Raw genomic sequence first — 19,396 nt, 5'->3', positions numbered from 1 at the left:
ATTAAAGCAGTTTATAAAAGCTGCTTGGATCTACTTCATTTCTCTGTAAATTGCTTGTTGAGGAACAGCAGTATCACTCAGGCAACATAACCAGTGCAAAAATACATCATATTTTATTCCCACTCTCTCTCCCTGTCCCTGTGGCTTTCTCCTAAAATCTGTGTTCTACTAGCATGGTATAAACTCTTGAGAGTTCAATCCTATTTAATTCCTGAATTATTCAATTCCCTATTTAATTCCCAGACTAGGCCTAGACCGGATGCTACAATGCTACCCTCCCCAATTTTCTTAAAAATGTTGTTGATTTCAGCTGAACACACTGTTTTTCGTAGCAAGCTCCACTCACTTCTCTTTTTCCCTTCCCTTCTGTCACCTTCCTGTGATGATAAAACCAAAACCATCAGTTGGGAGGGTGGCAACTAGATGAAGATAACAACAAACTTAGCTGACCTGGCAGATCAAGGGAGGTTTTTAAGTCTCATTAGCAGTATAAGAATTTAGCAATTTCATGGATTATTCTTACTACTCTAGCATGTAGGCACTCTAGTGAAGATCAGGATATTATTTCAAATTACATCCTACTTTATTTTAATTAGGGGGAAGAAAAGAAAAATCAATAAAATGCAAACAAACACAGACAAAAGAAGATTTTACTAATACGCTATTCCTGAAACAAGTTAGTGTGCCAGCTGGTTTAGGCACATCCTCAGACCTCTCAGGAGGCTGTTAACTGGGATATATCTTGATAACCAGCTGAGGAAAAACCATTCCAGACTACAGCCTGAAATGATAATAAGCTAATTTCAGTGTTTGGGGGTCATCAGTGTCCAGCAGAGGAATGCTTCACTGGGGAGCAACTATCTGAGCTCATGCAGGCTCAGGAAGGTCACTGCTGGATGTGGGGCTGGGGCAGTGCCTGGGAGGGACCCCAAAGTGGCCGAGGTGGAGCAGGGGGGGAAGGCCCAACTGCCAGGGAAGCCCATGGCCCTCCAGCTCCAGCCACCACCCACTGCCTCTGCAAGCTGTAGCAGCAGCAGGGGCAGCTGATTTCTCATTTGCAATTTATCTATACAAATATATAGACATGTATTCTCTTTTAACCTACAGGTTTTCTTTTTGCAGAAGGTCATCTCCATGTAGTTTCTGTGCTGCTAATGAATACTTGAAAACGTGTGCTTCTCTCTGAAAAGCTGTGACACCAGGTGAAGAGAGAATGGTTGGGAATTCAGGAGGATGCCCTGGCTTTCACTGTGAAACCAAAGCCACTGGTGACGTCTCCAGTTTCAGCCTTATTTCACTTGTCTCTAAAATGTGTTGAACTCTTGAAAGGGGAAGCACTCTTCAGGACAAACCTGTACTGCCCAAAGATTAACACCAGTGGTGACAGTTGACTGATCCCTGGACTCCTTCCCAGTTGTTCTTGTGCAGATGAGTAAAATAATTCCCACTACATGCAAACAAACTTGCTACTTCCTTGTACACTTGACAAACTCTCATGGTTGGTGTCTGCAACTGAATTAACTTGTTCAATGACTGGAAGCTCCTGCAGGTGGAAACTTTCTGTGGTACAGTAGGGGAATAATATTTCCAAAGGGTGACATTTGCAAATGTCCAGGTTTCTTTTTTTTTTTTTTTTTTTTTTTTGTTGGAGATGGGTTTCCACATCCCAGCAGGTCATGTGCCAACTCACTTGCCTAAAGTGGGAAAGTACCGTATCCGGAAAAACACTGCTTCCACTTTTCCCAACACTTACAAAGAACGTTTTCACTTTTTCTGGTTTCTTGGAAGAAACCTTCCTGAGGACTTTCTTCAGGCGCCTGATTTTTTCATCTCTTTTTTTTCTCGGGGCGAAAGCTGCTGCTCGATGAAAGCGATGTGCCGCGTTCGCTGCCGCTGCTGGGTAGCTGCCACTCGCAGCCGCCGACCTCCGCCGCCTCAACGCCCCACGCCGGCGGCGCGCCGTCCTGCCTCGTGGACGGAGGCCGCCACGGCACGCTCCCTCCAGACCCTCCGCGGGACGGCCAAAGCAGGGCTCGGCGTGGGCGCCTGAACTCGAAACGAAACGCAACCCAGCCCGCCCCGCACGCCGGGCTCATCCGCCCGGCGTTCGCGTTACTCGCGTTAACGTTAGGGGGCTCCCGGTGCGGGGATCTTCCTTCAGGGGCTGCCCCGGCTGGCAGAGGGACGGGGGCCAGGGCCCGGCGGGGCTGGAGGCCGTGTCACCGGGCGGCCGGGCGGCGGGTGCAGGGCGAGGGGGAGCGGCAAGGCACCGGCAGCGGGCACTGCAGCCCCCTCCCCGGCGCGGGCTCAGCGGTGACCCCACCGACGCAGGGGTCTCGCCAGGCGGCGGGAACCGCGGGGCACGGCCCCCAGCAGGGCGGGGTGGGGTCGGGGCGGGTCGGGGCGGGGCGGGGCGGGCCGCCCTCCTCGGAAGGAGGGGGAAGGCGCCGCCACCTGCCCCCGTCGGGGCCGGCCCGTTCTCGGGTATTTAGAGGAGCGTTGCGCCTGCCGTCGCTTGCGGCCGGTGCTGGGCAGCGGCTTCGTAGCGCTATGAAGGGTGACGGTATCGAGAACCCGGTGTTTGAGCCACCCAGCCCCGACCTCCGCCGCCAGCGCCAGGCAAGCCCCGACGGGGCAGATGCCGGCGTCCCTGAGGCTGAGGAGGGGCCCTGCGGGTGGGGCCGCTGCGCACCTAAGGCTCTGCAGCTCTGCAACAATCCTGAGGGCTACCTGGCTGCCTACAGCCTCCTGGCTATCTTCCAAGGTAACCTGTCCCTGCCGCCTTGTCTGGAGCCGCAGGCCTGCTGCACTCCTCTCCACCTTCCCTGTGGGACCTGGCCCCTGCAGGCTGCCTGCTGCCCTGGGCACATCTTGCTCTCCATCCTGGAGCTGCAGGGGAGGCCAAGTGGGAGCCTGGGCTTGGGAAGGCAGGGGAGGTAGTGGTGGTGATTTGGGTGGTGGGGAAGGGGAGGCAGGGTTCCTCCAGCTGCCTGAGTCTGGTGCTGTTGCTGAAAAGTGACAGTAGTGGCTTCACTAGGGGAAGAAAGTACTGTAGTGCCCTGTATAGGGAAGCTGCTCATACAGTATTACTCTCTGTACTTAACTCTGTTCCTCCTTTTCTTCTTTTCCTACCTACCTTTTTGACCACTGATGAGTCCATGGTCCCATCTGCTCTGTGCTTCATGCTCTTCTCTAGACTGCGTCCCCATGGCTCACAGGGAAATTAGTGCTCCATATGTGCCTCACAGGTTGAGACGTATAACCCAGGGAACAAAACACACGATATAAACCAGTAGACAAAACTTTAGTGCCCTAGCATGTACTTTGTTACCTGCCTGACAGTTAAGAAGGTACCTTGGTGTGGTTGGGTGGGACTTTGGCTAATTAAGATGGCTTTAAAAAACAACCTGGTTTTGTTCTGTGGATCCCAGTGCAGTCATCTTTCTAACACTTACCTAACAGCTTAACTTAACCTTGGGGGGAACCTGGGGTTTAGCTTGCTCTTAATTTCTGTTGTTCAGCTTCACATATTCTTGTCCATATTTTTGGTTTTCTCTAACAAGATGTGTTAGGATCTTGGCAAGCCTTAGGCTTAGAAAGTGGTAATAATGGCTGAGGGGGAGAGGAAGCATTAGTGTACCAAATGTACAAACTTGAGGTTTGTAAAGCTTAGATATTCTTCTGTCAAAAGGAGCTATTGGATTAATGTTCAGGACCCTTCAACTTTATTGGACTAGCTAGAAAAGAAAACTTGTTTCCTGAAAAACTGAGGCTTTAAAGCTCATCCTTTTTGCTCATAAAGAATGAGACTGCTGTAGAGGTGTGGGGGGACATGGAGAAGAGATTCAGTGCTAGAAGAGCAGGCAGACTATGCTAAAGACAGGTGGAATATGGATGGCTGTGTTCATGCCTGGAACCACACTGCGGTAACTGAGGTGGTCTGAGGAGAACTGAGTAGAAGGTTCTGCTTAAAACCTAGAAGGATCTGACTGCTGCTTGTGTTGCTTGGAAAATCCTCAGAAGAACCAGTGTCTGTATGTGTTTCCATGAACTCTTTCTGATTTCAAGGTGTTTAGAATCTGATCTTTTCTTAACATACACATGTTGTGCTAGAAAAGTATCTAGAGAGTTTTGGGCAGAGCCTGTTGTTCCTTACTTGTATTTGAAAGGCTGTGCTACAGCTGGTAGGACCAGGAGGTGATTACTGTTGCAGTTGTTCTGCTGTTAGCTCAGATTTATTTTCTCTAACATAGTAAAAGAAAGGGAGGAGTGGAATAACTTCTTACATGGTAGATTTCAGTGGCAGCTGATTACTAGAAGACTTTTAGATCATGCAAACTAGACTTGAATATTTCCAGCACTTCTACATTTGCTATAGCAATATTTCTTAAAATCCAGTTTGCTGTGTTGATCTGATTGTCTGCTCAGCTGAACAATGAATTCAGTATCATTTAAATTTTATCTCTTATTAGTAGTGTTGATACATTCCCAGTCACAAAAAGGTCTTGTATCTTCTCTGTCCCCTCAGGGTGCTATGGGTGCTGGTTATGCCACTTACCCAGGTCATCGTCCTGTGGTACCTATCTAATCTAGTTCAGATTTAGGACCTTAATGTAAGGAAACTTCTGATGCTCATTTTGAAAGCTGATGTAGGCATGGCTATTACAGACCTTGTGGCATTCTTGATGATGTGTTATCTGGATTTTCTGACCAAGTATCTTTCCTTTGGCTAGATCGTAGAAAAGAAATCTGGCACTGTAGACTCAAGTTGCAGCTCTTTTTGAGAAGCAGAAAAAACATGAATCACTTTCAGACAAGAAATTCCGTGCTGCATGTGAAACTTTGGGAAAATATTTAGGTCTTGCAGCTTCAGAGTTTAGATAAAAGCACACAAAACAACACTGGGATTTTGAAGTTACGTGAGCTACTACTTTACTCTAGCTTTGGGTTCAATTACTTAATTCACCCTCCAAATTACAGGAAACCATCACTGAGGAAGATAAAATACATCTATAAAACCTGCTAATGCTAATGTACATCTAGGAAAGGTTATTTCCTAACATGCCAAAGAACAATGCAATAGTAGTTAACACACTTTTAATGTAAGTTGTTATACTAGACTTTTAATACAATGAGTGAACATAGGTAGTTATCTGCAGTGACCTGGTACATGCATGTAGATTTTTGTGTGTGTGTGTGTCTAACTGAAGGCATGTATTTATTAGATTATTTTCTAGCTGCCCTAGGAAAGAGGTTATTGTTACCATTAGCACCTGATATGCTGTAATTCAGCTCCTCAGAAGACTCCAGGTGAAGCTTAACTCTTCATTTCTGGCTGTTTCTATTTCAAGTACATGTGAAACCTGTATTTCCAGAATAGAAAACACTTCTTTGTGTAGAACATAGTTACATGACTAATACCTGCTTTCTGTATGGCACTTAGAGTTGCATAAATGTATGATTGCATCTTGTAATACAAAACCAGGATATGCTGCAGTTTATAGCTGTAGTAGCAAACAAGGTAGAAGATATCTCACTATTTTGAGTGCAGGAAGGGCTCTTTCTAACTGATGTCAGTAATAATTTTATTAAACAAACCAACAGAACCACTGTTTGAGACTGGTCCAGTCTAATCTGTCTGAAAAATTTGAATAGCGCTAATATTTTTATACCCTGATCAGATTTGTTACGGGAAAGATTTTTAAATTATTTTTGTGTTTTTGTTTTTTTTCTTTTTTGATTGGGTGTCTGCAAACCACTGCTTTAAAGCCATCATACTTACAACAACTGTAAAGCATGTTTTTTTGGTTAAAGGGATGAAGAAAAAATACTCTTGTTTTTTCTTGGAGCAAATGAAGTTGGTTTATGATTAATCTGGATTTCGTGGGTCAGTACACACTGTACCTAAACTCCTAACAGATGTGGCAGGACAATAAGGTTTTGGATGAGAATAGTTAAAAAATAATTTCTATACCACTGTTGAAGTGTTGCGATGTCCTTGTAGAATTTGTTTTTCACATCAAGTTAGTACCAGCCAGGTTCCATGTTTCCTGAAGAGATTTTAGTGATTAATCACTAGATGATGGCATTAAGAAGTTATACTGCCATTCATCACATTTACATTTTTACAGATGAAATCTAATTAGCCAATAAAATTAACTGCAAGGTTTTATGTCTTTTAGGATATAAATTAAGGGTGGCAGCTTAAACTACAGGTAAAAGACAATGTCTTCTAGTTCTGTAACCAACTCACTATGTAGCACACCTACTTCATGTGAATGTTTTAAGGGCTTAGTAGATGTTTGAAGTGCTGGCAAATGGGAAGAACTTGTTTGTTCATTCCTTCATGCTAGTATTGTTCTTTGGTCAATGCTCCTTAAGAAAAGAAAGCTGCCAAATGTATAAATAATGGCAGTGGAGGAACACCTGAATACCTCTGTTATTCCCATATGAATTTAAGTGTGGTGACAGACAGACAGACTGACAGGTGAAGTTGTCATCCTTGATAAAGAGGCTGTAGCAGAGTATTAGAAAATTAAGACTGTGCCAATAGCTGCCTCCTTATAGAAAGCTGAAGTGTTTAGTTATGGTAGGGATTGCACTGGTAAGAAAACAGCTGGTTGATCACACACTTGGAGTAATTTTTTTTAGTATGTAGAGCACTTAAGCAGACCTGTTGAAGTTCAGCCTGTGTAGTTGCACTTCTGGGTGGTGCAGTGCCTGTTGAAAACTAACTTAAATCTGTTACTGTTCCCAGTCATCTGTCCTTCTGTTCTGGTCTTGGAATGATAGTAGAGAATCAAAGAGGAAGGGTAACTGTAGCACCTGTGTCATGGGAGATGCTCGTCTGTCATCTGTGAGGTTACAGAACTCATATTTGCAACTGTGACTCCAAGACTTCCTAACTTTTTTCCAGGGTATATATTTTATTACAGGCCCAGTTTAATTAGACTACCATGAAGTTTTCTAACACTGTGGTGAAGTGCAGCTATTCATCTCACTTGTAACAGAATCCTGTTTTGGGACTGTTAAAAGTAAACTCCTCTAAGTTTTAACTGTTTGGTGTTTCACATACAAACAGAATGTGAAGCAGGGTGGGAGATTCAAGTTAGTATCTACAAACAACACTTTTGTAAAAATGGACAGTGTGTATAAGCATGCACTGGCAGTTGCAGCTTACTTGCTTCTACTTTTGGATCAGTTTTTTGGAATTTACCTGTGCTGAAGTAGAGCAGCTTGTGAAAGGCCTTTTTTCCAGGTCAACTGATACTTCTGCTTCAAGGAACCTCAAGATTCAGAGGGCAAACTGTTTCCTCAGTTAATCACCTCAGTTGCTCTGAAAGAGCTGCAGAGTATTTTTAAGTAACTTTATACTTTTTTGTATTACAGGGGAAGGATGTCTGTTCAAAAGCCTTCTTGTATCTTCCCTTTGTGATGGCAGGGAGGAAATCATGTTTGTTTGACAATCATTGTTTGAAAGCTATATCCTGAACTTGCTTCAGTTGTAGCTTGTATTCTAATGCAAGTCAATCTTGACTAATTTCCTTTTAATTTGTACAGTATCTTATGACACTGTAATGTATTCTGTTTGAAGTCTGTCTGTGCTTTGAACTGAATCTGGAACGTTAATATGTGAACAGAGTTTGAGGCATGGTATTTTGCTGGCTTAATACTTAAGTGTTGAATCTTTAATGCCCACAGGAGAGAAAAAAATTGAATAAGTCCTGTGCAGTTTGGCTGGCTTAAGTTGGCAATGTATCAATCCACTATACACCTGGATTTTAAAGCTAATAAATACCTTAAAATGTAACTTTGTAAATATATTAATTTTAACCGTTCCATCACACAATGATGGGTTTACCCTTGGAACTCTATCCAATTAATGTATCTTTGACTAATTATCTCCTTTTTTTTTGTAGGTATTGTGGTAAATGGCCTGATTAACATTAGTATTTCGACAATTGAGAAGCGTTACGAATTGAACAGTTCCCTCACTGGCTTAATCTCTGCAAGCTATGACATTGCTTTTTGTGTATTGTCACTGTTTGTATCTTTCTTTGGAGAAAGAGGGCACAAACCACAATGGCTTGCTTTCTCAGCATTTATGCTAGGATTGGGCTCACTTATATTTTCCTTACCACACTTCAGTAGTGGAAAATACCACTATGGAGCTAAACTTGAAGGTAAGCTTATCCTTATGTTTTGAAAATGATTTAAAAAAAAATAATCTCTGTAGCATCTTGGTGCAACTCTTAATTTGGTACAACATAGTTAATCTCTGTCAAAGTCCTAAAAATAGAGTATTATCTCTAACACTGAAAACAGAATGTTTCTGTGAAATCTGTAACTTCAAGGGCTGTCTCTTCACAGTGAACTTTCTTTTTCAAAAGAGATCTGAGTGTCAATGTCAGTTCTTATAAGCAACAATTGAATAAAATGCTTTTTTTGACTTGCATTGATGAATGCAATTAAAATTCACTTTGAGTAAAAAACGATCTGGCATTTCTTTGTGCATAGGAATCCAACTTAGGTCAGTGATGTAGAATAAATGTTGAAGGAAAGCTGTTAGATTTACCATCTTCTTGTTGAAAGGTGACTACATGTAGTTCTTTTGGGTTTTGAACTATTAAAGGCATCTTGGATAATTCATTGACAAGTTTCACTAAGTTCTGAAATGTTGATTAAAACTTGTAGGTTTCTTTGAAACAAAGAGGGAACAAGCAGTACTGACCTATACTGAGCAAAGCAGTATTGAAATAGTGGGAGCTGCCAGTTCTCAGATCTTGCATATCTTTTCTCATAAAACAAGACTTTAAGTGCAATGTGCTTAATACCAACTACTTGCATCTCAACTTAGTGGCACACCTGTAACTAATAAAGAAACATTCAGATATGTTTCAAGCAGGATGACTTAATCTTTTAGGATTGTCTTAATTGTTATTGCAGTGTTTAATGAGATTTATGCCTTCACTGACTAAGCATGTTAGAGTGCTCACTAAAAAAATCAGTAGGTATTAAGCAATCTGATGGAAAGTTCTCAGTCTTCTGGTTGTTGATTATCAAATTAGGGTTTTAAGTATTAATCACTTCCATGAGCTGTCCTGACATTGACCATTAGTTAGATAACTTTGGTAAGCTATTGTTCCCCATCTAATAAATGAGGATCTGAGACAGAAGTTAATTGAACTTTTAACTGAACAAGGCCAAAAGGAAAAACTCTTCAGGGCTGGAGCTGTGAGCAGATGATTGCTTGTTACCCCTTAGTAGAGGGGCAACAGCTTACTTGTTCCTGGCTCTATGTACAGTCCCATTTCTCTACAATTTCAGTTTCAGTATTACCCTCTCTACTTCACTAGTATGGAAGGGAAGCTGAATTTAACACAAAAAAGTTCCAATCTGATCGGAGGCTTGGTTTTGGGTTGTGTGTGTGTTTTTTTTTTTTTTTAATTGAAACAAGATGCTGGCAGGGTGGGAGTGTGAAGGGAGATGGCCAACTATTGCAACTGATCTCCCCCCCCTCCTACCAATTTTGGTTGAAATCTCTAAGAATCTGTTTCATCAAACATCTGCCACTTCATCTGCCATTAAAGATACTGTAGGTGTTGATACCTTATTAGGGGTCATGGAACATGTACGTGCTTCTCCATGGCGCTGTAAGCTGACTGCATTCATTCTTTTTTTACTGCTGTAAAGTTGGTAACTATGCCACAACTGTGGTGAGCAGAGTTAAGGACTTAAGCTGACTTAAACAAAACACTAAGATAAATGATTACAGAGTGCAGGGAATGTCTGCACCATGACATACTTGATGTAAATGTGCAGGTGCTGTGCAACAGCATCCTTTAACAGTTAAATAAACCACAGTATGTGATTTTATAGGATAGATGGTTTAGCTAGTTCTGATGTTGATGAAGAATCTTAGCAATACATTTAGTTGCAGAATTTAATAGCACCACACCCCCAAAACTTTCCTTATTGCTTATTTGTTTGGATGAGTAGTTTACAGAGATTTTAATGTATTGGGAGTAAACTCTTTTATTTGATGCTTTACATTAAAATCTACCACCTAATTTATTTTTGAACAGTTCCTACTTGAAACTGGTTACTTGATTATTTATGTTCATCTGTTATATGTAAGTACGGTGAGTTTCACCTGCATGACAACTTCAAAGTATAGTTCCGTGCAATATTTAATATGGCTGCTGGGTTGGTTAATTTGTAAATCTAGTCTGGAAATACAAAATACATCTAGCCTCCAGTATAAGCCTTAGAGACTTCCTGGAACTTACTGTTTTACCTTCAGATATTAATTTACTTTTATTCTGAATATATACATAGTCTACTCTACAAAACTATTCAACTGGAAATATTTATCATAGTAACACTCTTTAGAAATAGTTTAATCCATTTCATATTCGAAAAGTAGATAACCAATGGTCTACTTACAGAAATTTTTAGCCACAGCAGACATGTCTTGTCTAATCTCCAGAAAGACTTCAGACTCAAATTTGTAACACATATGTAACCCACTATTTGTTCTGATAACTTTTTTAGGTTACGTGGGATCGCCAGTCTCTCAGCTGTCTCTTATATTTGTAGTCAGGAGCTCCATCTAGTGGTTTGTCTGTAATGAAACCATTCTGTATTTGATTACCCGTAGGCAGCGCAGAGGACTGTAAAAACTGCAGATGCTGTAAGCAATGTACTTTTAAACTTTGTCTCGGATCTTATTGAAACATGTCTACATTTGTAAAAGACGTCTGTCACAGCAAATGTGAAATGTAGATCTTCACCTGACACAAGGAAGATAACTTTATTGTGAGGACAGTCAAGTATTGAAACAGGTTACTCAGAAAGACTGTGCAGTCTGTATCTTTGGGGGTTTTCAAGACCCTGCTGAGTAAAGTCCTGAGCAGCTTGGTCTGCATTCAGTTTTGACACCATTTGGTTTAGGAGGTTGGACTACTTGACTCCCTGATGCCTCTACCAACCTGAATTATTCCATGAGTCTCTTCAGTAACAGAATGTGAATGATATCTTTGGAAAAAAGAAGTATCTTTGTTTAATAACAAGTCTTAGCCATTTGAGTTGAAATGTATGCGGTGTGATTTGAGAAGAGGGAGAATGACTTGAACACCTTCCTTCAGTTCTCTGTTCTACTGGAAACTCAGGTGGTGGATAAGTCATTTAGGGTCTGAGAGTTAGTGAGCCCTCTCAGAAGGGCGTTAATTGATCTTCCTTCCCAGAGCATGCCAAGGACAATTAAAGAGTGAAGAAGACTGAGACATTTGAGTACTAAAGGCAACAGAATATGTGTGATGCCAGCTTCTAATCTGACTGTTTTGTCTTGCACCATCAGTATGTCTGTGGTTTTTCTGTTGCTTTTGCTCTCTGAAGAGATTATCTGATTAGCCAAATAATGGATAGTGCTGCTGTTCTCTACACTGCTTGGTCTATTTCTCTATACCACTTAAATGTTACATAATACTGCAACATCTGCCTTTATAAATTAAGAAGTTAGTCTTCATTCAGCATGTTCATTGAAGCTTTGAGTGACTTTCCCATTCAAGACTTAAAGGGGAGACAGATTTTCAAGTTTAAAAAGAAGTAGAAACCAAGCTGTTCTTTATTTCTCACTCCTTACAATTCTCTTTAAAGTATTCCCTGCCCCCCTCAAAAGACAAAAACTGCCCACACCTACTAGCTGCAGTTTAAGATGTGAGTAAAACTAGTCTTGACCTGTCTTTCTTCTAATTAATGTAATTGCTAAAGCATCTCACGGTTGGTTCCACCTTCTTGGCTAGTATGTTGCATTAGATATTTGGGAATATTTTGGCCTTTACATAACTTGGATTCAGGTAGATGTGTTAGATTAAAGCATGCAAGAAAGTTTTTAATAACCAACTCTGTTGGATGGTGTTGCCTTTAATGCAGTTTTGCTTTTTAAAGTGCAAGTCTAATCTACTGACTTTTAGAAGGGAAAACAAGTTTAATGAGGAAAAGGTAGTTAAAAATGGTCAGTCACCCATCTTAAACTCTCCCAGAGCTTGGCTTATCTCAGGTTAGACTTTCTTGATAATTTAAAAGCCAGTGCCTTTTCTCTCCACCATTCTTACAGCGGCAGCAAACAGGTGTGTGGATCTAATCCAGGTTAGATTTAACCTGTGTCACTTTCAGTCCAAGGTTTAAGCAGATGGGTACACAAGAAGGGTATGACATGAATTGCTAAGGAAGGGAAAGTAAACTGTTGTTTAGCAGTTCTGACTTATGCTGGTTTAAACTAATCTCATAGTTTTGTGGTAAACTGCTTTTAAAAATGTTTCTTGGAAACATTAAATATGGTCCATGACTCCACTCAGCAAGTGCATGTGTATTTGCTGACTTCAAAAAAAACAAAACCAAAAAGCTCATAGCTCGTGCAAATAAAAGGATTATAATTGTTATAAAGTTCATATTCATGGTTCTCTTAATTTTGTAGTTAGACCTGATTATGTGGTTCTGAAGACAAACTAGTGTGATAAACTTCTCTCATCTCAACATCAGGATAAATTTCCTAGGGCATTTAAATTGAAGAGCTAGAAAACTGAAGGAGAGAGGCTATAATCAATTAGTTACACAATGGCATAGGCTTTTAGGTTGACAGGAACTGAGACACTGGGGGAGAGGATGGGGATTCATGAAGAACCACAGTCTGTCAGAGTTTGATTGCCATTACTGTATGTAATCTGCTTATTTCATAAAGCTATTTCTATATATGAAATTAGGCTACACTTTTGTCATTTAACATCTTTCATGCATTTTCTTGCTCTGCATTACTTGTTTTCTGATGTGTGTATTTTAACAAGGTACTATTATTTGTGTACTACAATAAAATAACTAGTTAATGCTGTTTTAGACTTGCTCAAAGGTATTAGAGGTTAACATAACTGCAGGTATATTCTATATATGTGCTGTACGTGAATATGTGTATACTAACAAGATACTGTAAGATATGGTGTCCTTCTATAGTTGGTTTTAGATGCTGTGCATGTAAATAGTACAAAGTTAACCTGATTAAAGACTTAATTTCCTGCAGAAAAGGCGAATATTGCTAAAGAAAGCAGATTGAAAATAAATAGAATATATACTCTAAAACCTTCTATTATGAATCAATATTCTGAAAATTAATGTTCCCCATGTGGCTTCAGTATAGCATTAAAATGAGGATTGTTCCTAAGTGGAAAGGAAGGAAAATTTTAATGGCTCCTCCTGAAATGAGGTTTTCCCATCACTCTACACTGGCTGGTTTTTGTGCAACACCACTGAATCACCTGTTGTGTGCTACATGATTGCATCATGACTATGGTGCTGCTCATTCTGGAGGCAGGCATGATAAAGCCCATGGATGACTTCATAACATCAGTGTAGACAGTTCTCTTTAAATACCTGCTGTGTGGCAAGCACTTCCATGTATTTTATGTCCTGTGAGCCCAAAGTGTGGGCAGGCTTGCCCTTTGTTTGCTTAAGTAAAAAGTGTTCTCAAATATAAAAGGACCTGAGAAAAATGATGTAATAATTTTGTAGCAAAGTATTGAGAACTAGTCAGTCTACTCATCTGATCTGAAGGGTGTTTTCATATATTTGCTCAGTATGGCTTGTTTCCACCAAACTGATGGGTTTATCCTCTTCCTTAGGGTTGTATGCTCTCTATGGAAAAACCTGGAAAGAACCATGCTCTTCTTTTTGATCTTGTAGCTTGGGACTGTCTGCTACTAAAAGTGCAATGATAGCAAGAGGAAGGAGAAGAGAAAACATACTCCTTGTCTTCACTTCCTCTTTTCTCTTCCCTCCTTATGGTGCCAAACATTACAGGAGCAGATGCAACCTTAGGCTGTTCTACCTCTGCTTCCCTCTTTGTGTGTGTGTGTGTACACAAATACAGAGGCTTTACATTAACTTCTCATTCTGGAGATATGGCTGTTTGTGCTCTATGAGAGATAGTGGTGTGGGGTTTTAAGTTGTGGCGTTTTTTTTTTTTAGGGAAACCCTTCTCAAAACTGTGAGAAGGGAGGATTACCTTTGCTTGCCACTGATGACTGCACTTTCCTCTCCAGCAGTCCAGCTTTCCTCAGGTTGTTCAGGCTGCTCTTCCACTTAAGAGTGGAAGTTGTTGTTAGTGCTCCTCAGAATCATTATAAGGTACAAGAACAAAATGAAATGTCTGTTCCCTAAGAGTATTCATTAACCTGTTGAATGACCATTTGGCAGTTTTGTGGTTGTTTTTTTTTGTTGTTGTTTTGTGGTGTTTTTTTTTGTTGGTGTTTTTTTTGTTGTGTTTTTTTTTTAATACATCTTGTTAATAAGGCTTTCAGCAAGACAAAATGTTTTAATAAGGCTATTGCATCCACCTTTCCTCCCTGGTAATGAAACAAAAACCAAGCCATGATAGTATTTCTTTTGAGGGATATGATATAGAAGGTTAGGGCACTGTCATATAGGGTATATTAGGAGGCCTGAAAATTAAAATGGGAGCCTGGTACTAACACCACTTCATATGTAGTTTAGCTTTCAGTCCAGGTTTTTCTTCAGTTGGTCTGTGATGAACTTGGTAACAGAATTTTAAAGTCTTTTTGTCTCTGTCTTTCAGACACATGTCAAATTCCAGGAACAAGCTCTGCTAACTTCACTTGCAGTGCCAGCACAAAGTCTTCACTTCCCAACTATCTGTATGTCTTTATCCTGGGGCAGCTGCTGCTGGGAGTTGGAGGAACTCCACTATATACTTTGGGGACAGCTTTTATTGATGACAGTGTCCCAAAACACAAGTCTTCCCTTTATATAGGTAACTTTTTAAACTATTTATAACACATTGTCTGGATAGATCAGACTGCAATGCCTTCCAAATGCTTTTATGAATTCCTCTTATTAAATCAGTCTTGTAATTATTTACTTATGTGCATAAAGTGTTTCTGTATCAGTTACTGTGCAAGTTACGTATTAGTCTGCTGTAAGTGTCAAGTCTTTCCAATAGTTATTTTGTAGAGCATGGTAAGGCTACTTTGTGCACCTCTCCTGCTGTTTTTTCATGTCAATAACTGAAAGTGATTAAATGGTTAATGTAGTCTGCCTGTTATCAACAGAATAAGTTGTAGCAAAAATTTGCTTTGTAGTGTCACAGGTGTTGAAGACTACCCTATATCAGGTCACTAGCCAGACCTTACTGTATCCTTCAACAGTTTTATTTACTGATGTTCTAACAGTAGGCAATCCCCTCAGTGCAGGGACACTCCTATGCATTATGTGATCAGTGCAGTTCTTCAGCCACATACAAATTTGGCACTTCAGAAGGAAATACTGGAAGTATCTTTCCTTAATTGAAAGCAAAAGGGTTGCCTGGAGTCATGGAGAATGTGTTTTACTGTGGAGCTGTTTAAAAGCTAAGAAATACTAATTCTTAACAATGTTTTTTAATCTTTCCAGTCAGCAGTCTCTGGGTTACGTGCATTTTTACTGCCAAGGTCATTGCAGTCTAAGTGTGTTTTCTATGGGCGTGAAGATGTTTTGCTATTTTCCTCATTTTAGGTGTAAGCTGATAAAAGTATGTTAGCTATACTGGTAACTCTCAGGGGGAATTCAAAACATCTTGGATTCATTGACTGTTTTTCAGACTAATTCAATATTTTAGGGGGCAAAATTGAAATCATCATCTGTTTGCATACAATTCTTGCTTAATTGTTTCAGGCAAGCCATTCCGTTTGATGCCAACAAATAGAATAGTTGCATATGTTAAATCTTAAATAACAAAGAGAGCTTTTATTTTTGCTGTTTCCTTATATTGAGAGAGGAGATTATTACACTTTTCTGAGGACAGTGAAATACATACAGCAGAATTAGGGCTGTCTGCATTATTAGAGGGTCAAGAAGTGGCCTGAAAACTCAGGAGAATGATGTCAGTGTTCATAGTTAAAACATAACAGACCAATACGATAAATTAATGCTTTATGCAATCTTCAGAAACGTGCTGAGTTCTGAAGAACAGTGTATACTGCCTAATGTAACAAAACTAGAACAAAAGTGAGTGGACAGGTAGCTACATTAAGCCTTAATTCTTTTTCTTGCTTTTATGCAATGTATTGAGGATTTTAAATATATTGTGTTGCTTTGCCTAATGTAACAAGGCTTGTGCAGGGCAGCAAAAAACACCAACCAACCCTAGAACTTTCTCTTAGTGTCTGTAAATAGCTGCTAGCATCTTGGACTATAAGATTGCAACTCGTAAGTTGGTAGTTTCTTTCTTTTCTGATACTGGGTGCATTTTCATGAGGACTGTGCTCATGTTGAACTGAGGCTTCTACATCTAAAGCCAGTGAAAACTTAAGTAATTCCAAATAGTAATTTAAACTGAATGATCTGTTGGAGGAAATAGGCACCTTCTAAGCTAGGTTTGAAGTTCTGTAGGATGAATATGGACTTAGAAAGATCTTATGAGCATGTCATTATTTCCAATATGCAGGAAAACCTGCAATATGTCAAATCAGTATTTGTTTTGACTTACTGATAACTTCAGTGTCCCCTTCTGTGTCCCTTGTCCATCCTGCACTGCTCCGAATGCCCCCCTCATTCTTTTTTGCTGTCTAAACAGAGCAAAATAATACTAAATACTCAGGATCCAGGCACTTTGGAAACAAATGAGAAACCCAAATTCTTCAACCTGGGCAAAAGCATAGAATATCAGCAGTAAGGATGCATGTCTTACCAATTAGACAGATCTAGTTCCTATCAGTTGCAAGCCTTAATCTGCAGAGACAGTGTTCCTGCCAGCAGTGCTAAAGTGCTACAGAAATCTGGATCGTAGGCCAGGGAGACTATTGTGACATTGAGAAGATCTTGTCCTAAGGCCAAAAAACTGGATAGACCTAAGAGAGCTCTTTAGTTGGATATGATTACACCTATAACTTTTTGTTAGGGGTTGTGTGTTTCTTTGTGTGGGGGTTTTGGGGGCTTTTTTGTTTTTGTTTTTTTTTGTTGTTGTGGGTTTGTTTGTTTGTTTAAGAACTGTCAGGAGCTGTTAAAAGCCCTGGCTTTATATTTTAAGGATCATATCAATAAATTGAAGCACATATGATTGAGTTCTAAATGAACTCAAGTGGCAGATATTACTCCAGTCAAAAGGTTTAATGGAACCCTGACTTCTGGTCTTGGCAGATCTGAAAACCATCTTAAGACTCAAAATAAAAATATAAGTAGGTTCTTAAAGATTGTGGGCATGTACTATTAAAAACTGATGCTCATAACAACCTCACATAAGAAACTTTTTCATAAGCTAGCTTGTGATTGTAGGCGCAAGATACACAAAATAATAATGCATAAAGATGCTGTCAGTGAAGTGTCTTTTGCTGAACTTCTGAGTTGCAGCTTTTGAGAGCTTCAAATTTTCCTGTTGAGGGACAAGTATGAATTTTGTCTTCTACATGTAGTTGAAGTAATGACAGTGAAAGAACAGGCTGAATTAAAGAAAGCATTTGGTCTGTAGTTGATTTAGGAATTTTATTTGAAAGAAAGCTTTAAAAATGTATGGTGAACTTGTTGTATTTTCTCTTCTAGGAATTGGCTATGCCATGTCACTGCTGGGTCCTGCTATTGGCTATGTCTTAGGAGGGCAGCTACTTAATGTTTATATTGATATCCAGATCCCAGAAAGGCAAGATATAACAGTCTTTTGCTTTCTATTTTCTTTTTCTAATAATTCTTATCAAAAATCTTCAGCATTCTTCCATATGAGAAGGAGAAGGAGTTTTTGTGTGGAAAATACTGTATTTTCTACAGCTGCTTTAACTTGGTAACAAGTTGTATTCACAAGGGCTTCTAGCAAGTGAGTTACTTCTCACAGTGAATAGTCACTCCATTGTGTGTGAAAGTTTCTCTGTAGTGCAAATACTTAGTTCTAGCATTTTGAGATATTAGCTATTTTAAAGCTGATTAACATAAAATGCTTTGTCTTTTGATTAGTCACTCATTTAGGGTTAGATTGCAACTATTGATTTCTTGTGCAACAAATTTCCCTAAGGTAGGATATGAGGGGTAGGATACTGCTTCTTACCTCCTGTGGAAGAGCTTGCTAGAAAATCTACCAGTTGAATAACAGTCCACTATTCAAAAAATGTAATAAATTGTACTACTGTACAAACCAACAACTTAATTTACACTTATTTCCTGTGTTTTAGGGACTTCGGATCAATGCAATGGCATTCTGAACTTCTGTATTGGCTTTCATATAACTTATTGATTATGAAGATTTTCTCTAAAAACAGCTTTATCAGTATCTTTATAATGCTACAGGTTCTTGAAATCAGGGCCAAATAGAGGCCTTTAAATCAGAATGAATTTCACTAAGGATTTGAAAGCTATGTTTGGTAGAATGCAATATTATTACAATAGAGCTAATGAATGTGCTTTAAACAAGCAAATGATATATTTAATACTTGTAGAAAACAAGCAAATGACAATATTCAAAGGCTTTCTGTTAAATCAGTATTAAAAAAAAAAAAAACCAACCTGACATGTGAAACTGCTGATTTGAATTTGAGTGGTAAACCTGCTTTTTCCAAATTATTCTTCCAGTACAAAGATAGATCAAGATGACCCACGTTGGCTTGGAGCATGGTGGATAGCATTTCTTGCATGCTTTTTTGCAATTTGGCTCCTTATAATACCATTTACATGCTTTCCGAAACAACTACCAGGTAAATGTTTAACAATAATGGGCTACTTTGGAAGAGACATTTGTTTATACTTAAGGGGGTTGTAGACTGCTGGACCGAGTGTGTGATTTGTCTTTGATTCTGTTTCTCAGTTAACTGTCTTTGGCTAAAACCTGATGACAAATACTTTGTTTCCAATATGCAGCCTTTAAAACAAGGTAAATGGGCTAGAGGATTGATCTTGAGTACATAATGATGTACAGTAGGACTGGAAACAGGTAGGCATAGAAACTGATTGTCAAAGTTTGGAAGATGCTTGCAGCTAAGCACCTGGGAGTGTATTTAAAGCTGCTGTGTTACCCTCCAAGAATCATAAGGAAATTCCTTTAACTCATGCATTGTTGTCTTTGACTCTATTGCTTTATTGTTCTGAGTGGAATAATAAAGCATGAATCAAAGTATCCCAAAGCAGTCTTCTAAAAAGAATAGTTTTAATATAATTTCTGTTCAGGCAGATACTATCTAGGAGTCCCTTGGAAGAGAGTCTAAAGGAATTTACTATGCTTATGTGGAAAGAGAAATGATGGAGGAAAAGGAACAATGAAGTAGGGAACTGGGGAGAATGTGAGGATGATTTAAAAAAACAATAAGAAATTGAATGGGCTTCAGGACAGTCTGAAATTCTTAGGATATCCTTGATAATATCTTCTTACAGC

The 19,396-nt window shown here is 39.7% G+C and overlaps 1 protein-coding gene across 1 annotated transcript in view; it reads left to right on the top strand.

Moving 5' to 3' along the window:
* The first annotated feature begins 2,533 nt into the window (after positions 1-2,533).
* The window catches only part of LOC142026618 (solute carrier organic anion transporter family member 4C1-like), a 33,438-nt gene continuing 16,575 nt past the window's right edge, over positions 2,534-19,396 (top strand). Inside the window, exons 1-5 of the mRNA XM_075019798.1 lie at positions 2,534-2,764; positions 7,920-8,183; positions 14,627-14,821; positions 17,584-17,680; positions 18,601-18,722. Coding sequence (XP_074875899.1) covers positions 2,551-2,764; positions 7,920-8,183; positions 14,627-14,821; positions 17,584-17,680; positions 18,601-18,722 — 892 coding nt within the window. The 5' untranslated portion in view covers positions 2,534-2,550. The remainder of the gene's footprint in view (positions 2,765-7,919; positions 8,184-14,626; positions 14,822-17,583; positions 17,681-18,600; positions 18,723-19,396) is intronic.

The sequence above is a fragment of the Buteo buteo genome, chromosome Z (assembly GCF_964188355.1).
Source record: "Buteo buteo chromosome Z, bButBut1.hap1.1, whole genome shotgun sequence".
Lineage (NCBI taxonomy): Eukaryota > Metazoa > Chordata > Aves > Accipitriformes > Accipitridae > Buteo > Buteo buteo.
Note: the sequence above shows the minus strand (reverse complement) of the source record. Positions and strands in the feature narration are given on the sequence as shown.